General features: G+C 36.7%; 1 protein-coding gene and 1 long non-coding RNA gene across 2 annotated transcripts; one reads left to right on the top strand and one right to left on the bottom strand.

The window, feature by feature from the left end:
* Positions 1 to 114: 114 nt before the first annotated feature.
* Positions 115 to 1589, bottom strand: LOC122068101 (polyamine oxidase 1-like). Its single transcript, XM_042631945.1, has 5 exons — positions 1471 to 1589; positions 1136 to 1385; positions 574 to 699; positions 430 to 491; positions 115 to 329 (listed from the first exon to the last, which is right to left on the bottom strand). Exons 1-5 carry the CDS (start codon positions 1520 to 1522, stop codon positions 115 to 117), a joined length of 705 nt encoding a protein of 234 aa, XP_042487879.1. The 5' UTR covers positions 1523 to 1589.
* An 8024-nt stretch (positions 1590 to 9613) lies between these two features.
* On the top strand, positions 9614 to 10194 carry LOC122068100. The gene is made up of 2 exons (XR_006136975.1): positions 9614 to 9819; positions 9897 to 10194. It is a non-coding gene; the product is annotated as an uncharacterized LOC122068100 (long non-coding RNA).
* Positions 10195 to 12143: the final 1949 nt, after the last annotated feature.

Here is a 12143-nt window from a genome sequence, read left to right as displayed (position 1 = left end):
TTTGAAGAGAACGTCGTTATCTAAAAAACCAAAAGTCGGTCAAACCCAGCAAGAGAAGAAAGTGCATGCATAAAAAAAACAGTTCACAATCTTTTCAGTTTCCTCTCTGTTTTCTCAATCTGATGTTTGGAAAAGAACTGATAACAGCAAATAGAAAGAGTTTAGAAATGTTACCTTGTTTAGCTTAAGACGATTGTCCACGATTTTACCTTCAGAGGTGAAAAGAAAACTTTCCGCCATCTTATATAGCAAGAATTCGTATCCTCTTTCATCTGCTACAAGAAATTCTCTCTCCCCAAAATCTGTATATGTTGATATTGGTTCTACCTCTGTATACAAAACCCATTTTGTTAAATTTCCAACAAAGACCCACATCAGGAATCAAAGAAAAAGATGAACAAAATTGAGTTGATACTGACGGTAACTGACCTGCCATCTCAAAATCATGGAGGATGAAATCGATGGCTAGCTCTATTGGAGTCTTTGGTGCCCTGAAAACCCCCCAAAAATGAAAGTTAATCTGCAACACTTAATCTGATAATAAGATGATCAAGGGAGTTAGAAGAGGATTACGATGATGGTTCCGGTCCTGTGGAGAGGCCACTTAGCATAGCCTCCTGATTCCTGAGTTCCTGAATCGCCGAGTCCACGGCTTTATTATACGAAGCCGCAGCTAAACCGCTTGGGAATATCTTCCCACTGAAACCGATTCAGAAAAACCGAGTCAGATACCAAGAATCGTCCGTGTTGTTTGAAACCCCATCATATAAAGAAAAAGAACTACAATAAGAACAGCACGAAACACAATTGCGGCACAAACATCGTACGGCCGATGCTCTACTCAAAATATCAAATCGAATGTTTCACGTCGTAAACCCTAATCGTTTCTCGTCAGTGACAACTGGACATATGAAGAAAATGCTAAATTACGCCGGGGGAAGTATAATGGTTGACCATAATTGAAATACTAAACTCCACCTGTCCATCGATAGACATCTCACTACCTCAGAGTAAATGGCGTTCAGGCGTTGTCATGCGCACCTCTACAACCCCCGGCGTACTCTAGCGAAACCCGTGACAAAATAACTCGCAGGAAGAGAACAAGAAAGAAGAAGAAAAAGAGGAAGTAACGAACCTTCGATCGTAGATGTTGAAACGAGCATTACTGTAATCGGAAAAGCAAGTGCGAAGACCTGATTCGCAAGCTAATTCCCAAACCGGATTAGATTCCTTCCCGCCAACGCCTTGGATCCAACCGGCACCCAACTCCACCGACACGTCTCCAAAATCTTCCTTCCGAATCCTCCCTCCAATACGATCCGAAGCTTCGAGTATCACCAAATCATCCACTCCGTTCTCCGCCAATAACTTCGCGGCCGATATACCTTTACACAGAACAAGAACAACAAATCAGATTCAAATTTCAACGAAAGAGAGAAAACCTGACTGTATCGGAGGAGTTTTTCTCACCGGAAATCCCTGCTCCGACGATGATGACGGAACAAGGAGATGAAGAATCCATAGAGCAGCGGCGAGAGAGAGAGAGAGAGAGAGATAGAGGAGAATTTCCGGTTGCTCTGGTTATTAGTTTGTATATGAGAGAGGAAGAAGTAGCGGGAGTTTGGCCTTTTATAGGATGTGTGTGACTCGAATTCTACTACTTGACCTGACGCGTTTGAGGAGGATGAGCAGGAAAGGGCAGATTGGTCTTTCTACCTCAACGACCAAGATGAGGCGATCAGTTAGATGGTGAGGTGGAAGGATAAATTTGTAAAAGGGATTAGTCGGGGCTAAGTACACCCAAACCCGAGCCCGAATGTTTTGTTCCTTGTGTGGTCAATGTCGAATGTGGTTAGAACGACTTCCACGTGTCACAATCTATCTTCGTATCTTGTCACGTGACAATTATAATAGTGGCCGTGCGAAGCATGTGATGTACAACAAATTGACACTCGGAGGGTCAGACGTGTGACAAACGAAAGGTGGACAGTGGTAGAACATACACAAACGTTAGTGGTGCTATGAAACATGCTGTTGATGATTTTATGTACGCTCTCATTGGACTTATATTGGTGTAGAAACCATGCTCTGGAATAGAGAATTCTCTCCTTGGCGAAAAATTAAGATTTAGAATAATATGTGGAGGAAGGGTTGTCAATAATTGGCCTACAACTATAGATTCAACGTGAACCTATTGGTTGACGTTCAAGATCAGCTGATTATTCAACATGTCGGGTTCATGCACCGATTGATTGGTATTCCAGCAATACCAATGCAATTATCCAATAGTTAACCAGATGTTTATAACACGATTAGCCCCATTTAAGGACAATTTATAACCCAAATAGTCAATTATCTAATTACAACCCAATTAGCCCAAATAAATTGAGCCTAGTTATAGACTGAAAATCAGCGATTGAATAGAAACTTGTCCATGTCCTTCTTGATTACCCAAACAGATATACACACAGTGCAGAACCTTAAATTGTTGGGAACGATTCTTAGACCCCACCAGATCTAACTATACGTAACCGATTGACACCCCTTAGCCTTAGGTGGAGGATATGACGGATGCTAGGGGTGAGATGAAAGACGCTAAGTATCGGATAATGTCGGAATCAGAACAGAACATGGACATGTGAAAAGTACTTTGGGCCTGACTTTGAATGGCATCTACAAAAGGTATTGGGCTAAGCCTACCTCTAGAATGCAAAAAAGTTGGACCCTACTAAGCCCATGTCAGATTCCTCCTACAAGTAGGCTCAAGGTCACAAAGCAGACAGCCCAAGCCCCGGGGGGGGGGTTTTGAGGGTTTCTAGGACAGTTTATCTTGATAAGCTTATGAAGGTATCCCAAGCATCGTCACATAATAGAATAGATTGGGTTCAAATTTTGAAGATAGATCCCAAGGTCTCGTTCATACATTTAAAATTTTAGTTTAAACAAATTTTGCCAAAAGTGACAATTTGGATTTGAAAATTTAGGACCATACGATAATACACAATTAGTGGTCAGAGTACTATACATGGGCATCAATGCATGTCACTACTTCGGTTTTTTTTTTTTTTTTTAAAATGAATGCACAAGATTGTATTGAATTGAATTAAAATCTGAAATTTGATATGTGGTTAATTCAAACAATGAATTATTTATCATATGATCAAAAATTCAAAACTATGATAACATTATTCTTTTTATTTTTTATGGTAAAAAATTGGTTACTTGGATTTAAACATCAGAGGTAATTCAAAATTACTAACCCACTTTATATTCTCTTTCCTAAGAAGGTTCCAAACAAATAACTCATTGACCCTACTTTGAAGTCATAGGTTGCCCATTCTCTAAGGCATGTACCTAATCCCCACAAAATTTATTATTTATTATTATTTTTGACAATCCTTGCCTTGAAAATAAAGGGTTTGAATGGGCCATCTTTTGTGCGTGTGTGTGTGAAGAAGTGAGTACACACTGTAGTGGTTGTGAATTTGAATCCAACTGCCTAATGGAACTATTGATTTCTATCCTTTCTTTAACACACAACTTGATGTGTCTGACATCTTTGTTTTGAAATTTAGGGTTCTTAAGTGCATCTGTCATATTTCTTTTCCATGTGTGAATAGGTGAAATGAGTTTTCCTTATCATACTGTAATGATTGTGAGTTTGAATCCAATTAGTTGCCCATTGGAACTATTGATTTCTATCCTTTCTTTATCACATAACTTGATGTGTCTGACATCATTGTTTTGAAATTTAGGGTTCTTAGTTGGATCTGTCAAATGGGTCTTCTTCTCAATGTATGAATTTGAATCCAATTGCCCATTGGAACTATTGATTTCCATCCTTTCTTTATCACATAACTTGATGTGTTTGACATCATTATTTTGAAATTTAGGGTTCTTAGGTGCATCTGTCAAATGGGTCTTCTTCTCTATGTGTGAATAGCTGAAATTCCCTTCCTATGCTTTCCAACAAAGATATTTCTGTTAATGGAACTTAATTAATTATTGCCAACATAGATTCAGTTCAACTGCATAGATGATAACAAAGACGAGTTTCAATCATTACTAAAGACTTTATTGTGTTTTTCTACTCCACTAATGAGAAGCTTCCACTTAGTGTGAGTAAGTTTAGAAAATTTTGGAGTTGACTTGACCCACCCATGTGTCTTTCCAGTTTCCACTTTGAGGTTCTTTTTACATAGGTCCTCAAATGGAGCACTTTGACCTTACATTTCCACTTTCATAGATACAATGAATGATCTATGATATGCTTGGATTTCTTAGACCATAATTATAGTCAATTGGATTCAAATTCAAATGTTACTTAGGCTTATAGGTAATACAGTTCACTTTCCTAGAGAGAAGGATTGATCCATTATCCATATAGATAGTGAATGGTGGGTTTAGATTGTAATAATGTAATGGATTAAGAGATCAGTGCTTGATTGCATAGTTTTTGCACTAGTGTGAGGTCAATGAGAGTGTGCAGAGACATATATATATATATATATATATATGGATATGATTTTTAATTCTACAGTGGTTGAGTGATAATTTTGCACAATGTGTTTAGGCGTAAGAGCTACATGACCACGTAACATTCTGTAACGTTTTTTTCTTCCCAATGTAATCTAAAACCCACTTGTGCATGTTAGCCAAATGTGTGCAATCCTATGGGCTGTAGTGGTTGAAACACTTAATGGCCTTGTTATCGGGTCCACATTTACCATGTGAGGGAAAAAAAATCTTTTGAGTATTGGGTAAAGGGAAAAGTTATTTAGACCCAGGTTCAGTATGCTATTTCCTGTTGTGTATACCTCTCTCTCCTCTTAAATGAAATGTCATAGCTGTCTTTTGTCGTAAAATAGCATTTCGTTATGCACCTCATTGATGTGCTCTCCTATGCTGTTTGCTCAGAAACCTTCTCCCTTTGTTAAATATAAAAGGATCAGGTTGATCAATACCTCTGTTAGAATACGAAGGTGGTTGTACTCTGACTTCACCATGATGGGGGCAAAGATTACTATTTTGCCCTCACCAACATGGGTCATCATTTGGGTTGAATTTCAATTAATTCAGCTTGAATTTTAAATGATTTATTAAATTACGTATATATCCCCATCATTTGTAGAATCTAATGCAATATTCTTAATTGGAATAAATAGAATTTTGTTTTCTTCGGCCTAAGATGAAGAAAGAATCTCTTCACTAATAGTTATTAATGTTATGGTTGGATTCTTAAAAAAAGTGAATGTAATCATCAACTCATGCCCCTATTATTGAAAATCCAAAACGCCCTTCCCCAATTCAATCAGAGGAGCAAACCCTGTGGATGAAGAGGTCCCTCTTCAAGACAGGTTAAGAGAAACAAGGTCAGATTGAAAAACTAGAAGTGGGTTATGACTTATGACCACCCCTGAGGAGTCATGAAGATTTTCCCAATACGATTGAAGGCCCTTGTTGCCTTTGTCTAAGTCTGTTGTGGGTTTGGGCCTCAGTGTCAAGCCACTGGGTTGGTCTTGGTCTTGGATCTTCATGACAATTAAGATTGAAAACAATCCAAGCCCAAGCCCAATATGAAGCCCATTATGGAACCAAAACCTCTTGGCCCTATTATTAAAGGAGACCCATAGGTCATTCTTAAGTGGTTCCTACCTAATCTAATGGCCACAAACAGAAAAATCCCCTCCATATGACCCAAAATGAGGCCATTCTTTCTCCCTATTCTTAGGGTTCTCTCTCTTTCTAGCCAGAGTTTCCCTTCAGTGAGGAGTTCAGCCATTGCTGCTTTATGACAGTTTTAGGTGCCCATGGCTTCCATTCCTCCTGACGACAGCCTAAGCCCTGCCCAATCTTGGGCCTTGAAATTCTAGTGCAGGCCCACCCTGCAGGCTGATGTCATGAGGCCAACAGTTGTCGCTTTTACTTCCATAAATACCCTTCTTCACCCTATAAATGGCAATAAGTAGGACATGTGTTGGCCTCTCATATAAACGTGCATCCTGATTTTTTTAGCCCACAATGTATGCTCTTCTTGATTGTTGATACTTATCATGGTTGTAATTGATAAAAAAAAAGTTATAAGATGATAAACAATAATAAAGTGGTTGTTTTATCTTATTTGAGTAGCCTGTGATATTGAGAGAGAGAGAGAGAGAGAGAGAGAGAGAGAAATTCTGATTCAAGCATCGGTGGGAATTGGAGTTGTTATGTTCATCTCCTATTAGTGTTAATCTACCTCAGAGAAGTATCTTAGTATAATTAATAGTATTAATAGTTTCTAGTATATAAGACGTAACTAATGAACATAACTGAGGAACAACTGGAGATTAGATCTCATAGAATTCAATTTCCATCCTCAACCCGTGACCAATATTTATCTGAAGCTTTCTTCGTAATTCTCAAAACTTCTTTGTAATCACTTCTTTCTATGTCTCATTTCATAGGGAATCTCAAAGTGGTTCTATTTCATTATATTCCATCTATATAAGTTTTTAGATGTTATAGATTATCTTTAATACCCATCGGAATGCCAAAAAATTAGGTTGACACTTTACATTTTTGTCATATTTAGCAAATAATAATTTTCTTCCATAAAATGGCTCTACAATTGTAGATGCCATATTTACATAAGCATCTACAAGATAGAGAGAAAACAGAAGGGGAAGAGTCTTCTAACAAGGAGAGGTCCCTAGGAGGAAAAATAGGGTTGGAGGAGAAAAAACACATGCCCCAACTAGAAACAATAATGAACTAGTTTCTATTGGTATCTGGATTTGCTGGGTTATCAAATCCAAGCCTACACCTAATCTTGGAAATAATACTATCCCAACTAGAAACAGTGAGCTGGTGAACAATGCATAACCAAGATAATCTGCCATATAATTGTTGCCTAACACCACCAAATTATTAAGTAGTTAATTTCTTAATTATTTAGAGAATCTCCTCTTGTAAGTCATACACTAAACCCCCCTGGTCTTATGTCAGACTCACTAGTTGCCAGCCACCATTGTGCTACAAGCACAACATAATGTCAAAGATTAGGGTCCCTACATTATCTTAAACTAAGGGTATAAATTCGGTACTGATACCATACACCGATACTAATAACATATCAAAGGAGATTAGGTATGGTTTCAATATGACAAAATGGTATCTTCCTTTGTTAGGTACAATATTAGGTTTTAAGATAAAATTGTTTGTTATGTACCGCAATATCATAACCAACCAAAATACTGAATTACTGACTTATCGATTATAAATATATAAAAGGAGAAATATTGTACCGAAATTGTGTTTGAACCGAATAAAAATTGGTACCAAGTGGACTGCCACATAGGCCATAATCTTAGTAGCGACCTGAAGTTTGTAACTGACGAGCAAATAGATTTGGTCAGGAAAATCTACAATCTTTCTTTCCATCTCTGATTCTAGCTCCAATTCTGACTGATTTGCCAATGAAATATGCAACCCTAAGTCGATGACAGTGAATATGGTTAATAGGCGAAGAACCATTAATGCTAGCTAATTCTTTTTTCTAATTAAAATACCAATTTAATTACATTTTTTTTTTTTTGGTAAATAATTAATTTCTTAATGAGTTAGTGCTCTCTCCTACCTTAAGTCATATAGTGGACCGCCTTGGTGTCGCCAGACCCACTAGTAGCTGGCAACCACAATGGTGCTACAAGTGCAACCCGATGCCAAAAGTTTCTATGTTATCTTACATGTATTTAACGAGATTAGGTATGATTTCAATATGACAAAATGGTATTTTTCTAGGTCAGATACGATATCGGTTTTTAAGACAAAACCATTTGTTATCTATCAAAATATCAAAATCGTATCAAAATATCAAAATATATGGTACCGAAGTCGTATTGTACCAAATAAAAACCGATGCCAAGTGGGCTGTCAGATGGGCCCTAATCTTAGTAGCCAGTTGAAGTTTGTAACTGACAAGCAAATAGATTTAGCCAGAAAAGTCTCCCGTTTGCATTTCTATCTCCGATTCTGGCTCTGATTAGGAGCAATTCCGATAAAAGATGCAACCCCAAGCCTATAACGAGTCGATAGGTGAAGAACCGCTAATGCTAGCTAATTTTATCCTAATTAAAATAACAGTTTAATTACATTTCCCTTCCTTATTTTGATAAATAGTTAATTTCTTAATGAGTTAAATGCTCTTTCCTCCCGTAAGTCATATATTGGACTGCCTCGGAGAAAAAAATCCTCTGCCGCAGGTGTGGTAGAGAGGCGAGCATCCGATGGTTGACACGGCATCGGGGTAGGTGCCAATGTCATCTAGGCTATCCGATGCTCGTCGCACTGCCACACCCATGGCAGAGGGTCATCGCCCCCACCTCGGTGTTATGTTGGACCAACTAGTAGCTGGCAGCCACCATGGTACTAGAAATGCAATCCGATGATAAAGGTTAGTGTCCCTATATTATCATAAACAAAGGGTGTCAATTCGTTATCCATACCATATATCAATACAAAAATCACATTGAAGGAGATTAGGTATGGTTTAAACATAACAAAATGGTATCTTCCTCTGTTAGGTACGATATAGGTTTATAAGACAAAATCGTTCATCCTGTGCCAAAATATCAAAACCGTACCAAAATACTAAATTATCGACTATAGATACATAAAAGGAAAAAATATTGTATCAAAACCGTATTTGTACCAAATAAAAAACTATGTCAAGTGGGCTGCCACATGGGCCCTAATTTTAGTAGCCACTTGAAATTTGTAACTGACAAGCAAATGGATTTGGCCAGGAAAGTCTCTAGTCTTTCTTTCCATCTCTGATTCTGGCTCTTACTCCGAGCAATATTTCAATGAAAGATGCAACCCCAAGCCTATGACAATGGTTAGAGTTGACTGGCGAAGAACCACTAATGCTAGCTAATTTTATCCTAATTTAAATACATTTCCTTTCTTTATTTTAGTAAATAATTAATTTCTTAATGATTTTTACGCCATACCCACTAGTAGCTGGCAGCCACCATTTTTCTACAAGTGCAACCCGATGAAAAAGATTAATGTTCATATATTATCTTAAATTAAGGGTGTCAATTCAGTATCGATACCGTATACCAATACCTAAACCATATTGAATTACCATACCAAAAGAGATTTGCTTCGGTTTTGATATGACAAAATGTTATATTCCTCAATTCAGTTTCATATCGGTATTTGAGACAAAATCATTCGTTATGCACCGAAAAATACCAACATACTGATTATAGATATAAATAGGGAGAAACTGGAAAAAATATTGTACCGAAACTGCATTTGTACCAAACAGAAATTGTATTTGTAGCTAATAAAAATCATATAGAGCAAGCACAATATCAATATTGAAATGTAGGTATTTTTCTCAGTATGGTACAATTTTGGTATTTGACTCTTGGCTTGTTTGTAAAAAAAGGGTACCCAATATCGAATACCATATCTATTGACACCCTTTAGACTCATACAAATATGGTAATTAAACTTCTGAAAATGGAATCTTATCCAAGGAATTGATGCAAAATCTAATAAGCTATTTTGGTTTGAATTTACTTTCTTTCCTTCTATATCTCATGGTAGAGGACATAGCCTCTATAAATTGCTGAAAGCTTACCTTGCTTGGGAGAACACTTCCTGGGGAGATAAGACAAGGGTGGTGGCGACCTTGGCCCGGCATAAGGTGCAGGTCTCACTGGCCTTCTTGAAAAGCCCAGCTCGGCTCTTTGAGGATGTTACTTGCCGGACGCAAAGCTTCATTGCCGTTCCTCTTATTTCTATCTTCTTGACGACATAAGACTGGTAAATTCTATTTTTGAAGGGAATAGCATATTCAGTGGCTTAGTTTGGATTCTCACAATGGTTTCTTTCTTGTGCAGGATGGTTACAAATTTGCTTTCTGCTGTCACTGGTTTTATCAATCCGTGAGTCTAGAAATTAAGAGGATCGAGAACAAGTTGCCGTCAAGAAACATTCTCAGAGTGTCAAGAAGGGCTTTTCATGAAGCCAGTGAGACTTACACCTTATGGGGGTGCGGGGGTCACCATCAACTCAGTTGGAGAAGTTGTTTATTCCATTATGTTTTAATGAATAATGTACACCAACCTGTTATGGTTGTAATCATATAAAAAAATTTATAGGATGATAAACAATAATAAAGTGGCTGTTCTTATCTTATTTGAATTTCAATTTCAATTCAAAATTTTCTCTCTCTGTCTCTGTCTGTGTGTGTGTGTGTGTGAGAGAGAGAGAGAGAGAGAGAGAGAGAGAGAGCATCTATGTCAGTCGATTCCGATCTAGATTGGCTGATTCACCAATCCAATTCTTGATTCTTGAAACTATGATCTTAGGTTTAAGTTGAAACAATGAAATTCTACACAACATACAATCTTAAACTAAGGATATCAATTTGGTACTAATACCATATACTAATTCGAAAATTTTGATATGACAAAATGATATTTTAGTTACTTCGATACAATATTGGTTTTTAAAACAAAACCATTATTTATGTACCAAAATATCAAAACCGTACTGGAATACCTAATTACTGACTATATATACATCAAAAACAAAAGATTGGAAAAAAAAATTATACCAAAACCGTATTCGTATATAATAAAAGCCATACCGAGCCAGTACCGTATCGATAATTAAATTTCTAGTTGTTAGCATATTACTTAGAGCCCGTTTGGTATCGTTTCTGTTCCAGAAACTCCGTTTCGTGTCAAAAATAAAAATTTCAGTTTTTGTATCGAAACGCCTTTTGAAAAGATTTAAGGTTGTTTGGTGAATCTGTTTCTAGAACAGTTTCAGAACCGAGAGTTTTGCCGTTTGGTTATGCTTATTTCAGAATATTTTTTTTTTAAGTCAATAATTACAGAAATAACATTAAAATAGGAAATTACTAATCCTTTGGGACAATAAAGTATTACATACAAAAAAAAAATTGTTTCAAAAGGATGAATAAAGTACAGATAACAATGCCATGTCCAAGTTAATTATTACACAATTCCCCAAATTTTCACTTTTTGTCCAATTCTAAAGACTTGAATGTATGGAGGATGTCTTTCATCTTGTTTCTCTGGTCCTCTAATCCTTTGAGTGTCCCTTCCAGATATCCTTTCATGTACTTATTTAAAATGGACGGTGGTGTGAATGATGTTGATGTTGAGCTTTCTGAACATAATGTATGTTGCATGGTAGAGATATGTGGTTCATCTTTCAACCATACAAGCATACCAGTTGAATTTGGGCAACATATAAAATACTATAATTTGGGCAACATATAAAAACAAATACTGTCCCTTGTTTGGACCTTTCGTCACAGTTCATACTTTGCATTGACCTTTACCACATCTACATAGATGTAGTTGATCCACCTACATGAAAAAATTACATAAATTTTGACACTTGAAAAATTCTCTTCCAATATTTTTTTCCGACTTGGTTGTATATTTAGCACAACTTTTCCTGTAAATTTCACAATTTGCTATTATGAGTGGGGGCATAGAAAAAGTCATATGTAACAGTAATTTAAATATCAAAGAAGTTAATAAAGCAACCAAATATATGACATTCATAACAATATATCAACTTGTACCACATACATAAATGTAACATAAAACAAGTACTACATCACTTTTAGGATCAATATAGGTTTTTAGTTTTATCAAAATAGTTATCAGTTTTAGTTTTCTACTAGTTCAGACATCCTTTGCTGTCTAGCCATTGCATTTGTAATTTTTAACCTAGTGGCATTCATCTCTTTTACCCTATTTCGTTGACTTGATTGTACTGTAGAATGATCAACGAAATCTTCATGTGGTAGATTCAAGTCATCCTCTGGAACTTTTAAATCATCACTCTTTTCCATGAATTCAACATCAGTAATATGCTCTTCTCGAATATAGTTGTGTAGCCCACAACATGCCAGTACCATTGATGCCTGAACTTTAACTGGGAACTGGTGTATGAGCCTTAAAATTTGAAATTTGTTTTTCAATACCCCAAATGTACGTTTAATGACATTTCGAAGTGATGAATGCCTACAATTGAACAACTCTTTTGCTATTTTTAGGGATCTTCTACGCCCTTTGTAGTCCGATAGATGATATCTCTCACCC

The sequence above is a fragment of the Macadamia integrifolia genome, unplaced genomic scaffold (genome assembly GCF_013358625.1).
Source record: "Macadamia integrifolia cultivar HAES 741 unplaced genomic scaffold, SCU_Mint_v3 scaffold3407, whole genome shotgun sequence".
Classification (NCBI taxonomy): Eukaryota; Viridiplantae; Streptophyta; class Magnoliopsida; order Proteales; family Proteaceae; genus Macadamia; species Macadamia integrifolia.
Note: the sequence above shows the minus strand (reverse complement) of the source record. Positions and strands in the feature narration are given on the sequence as shown.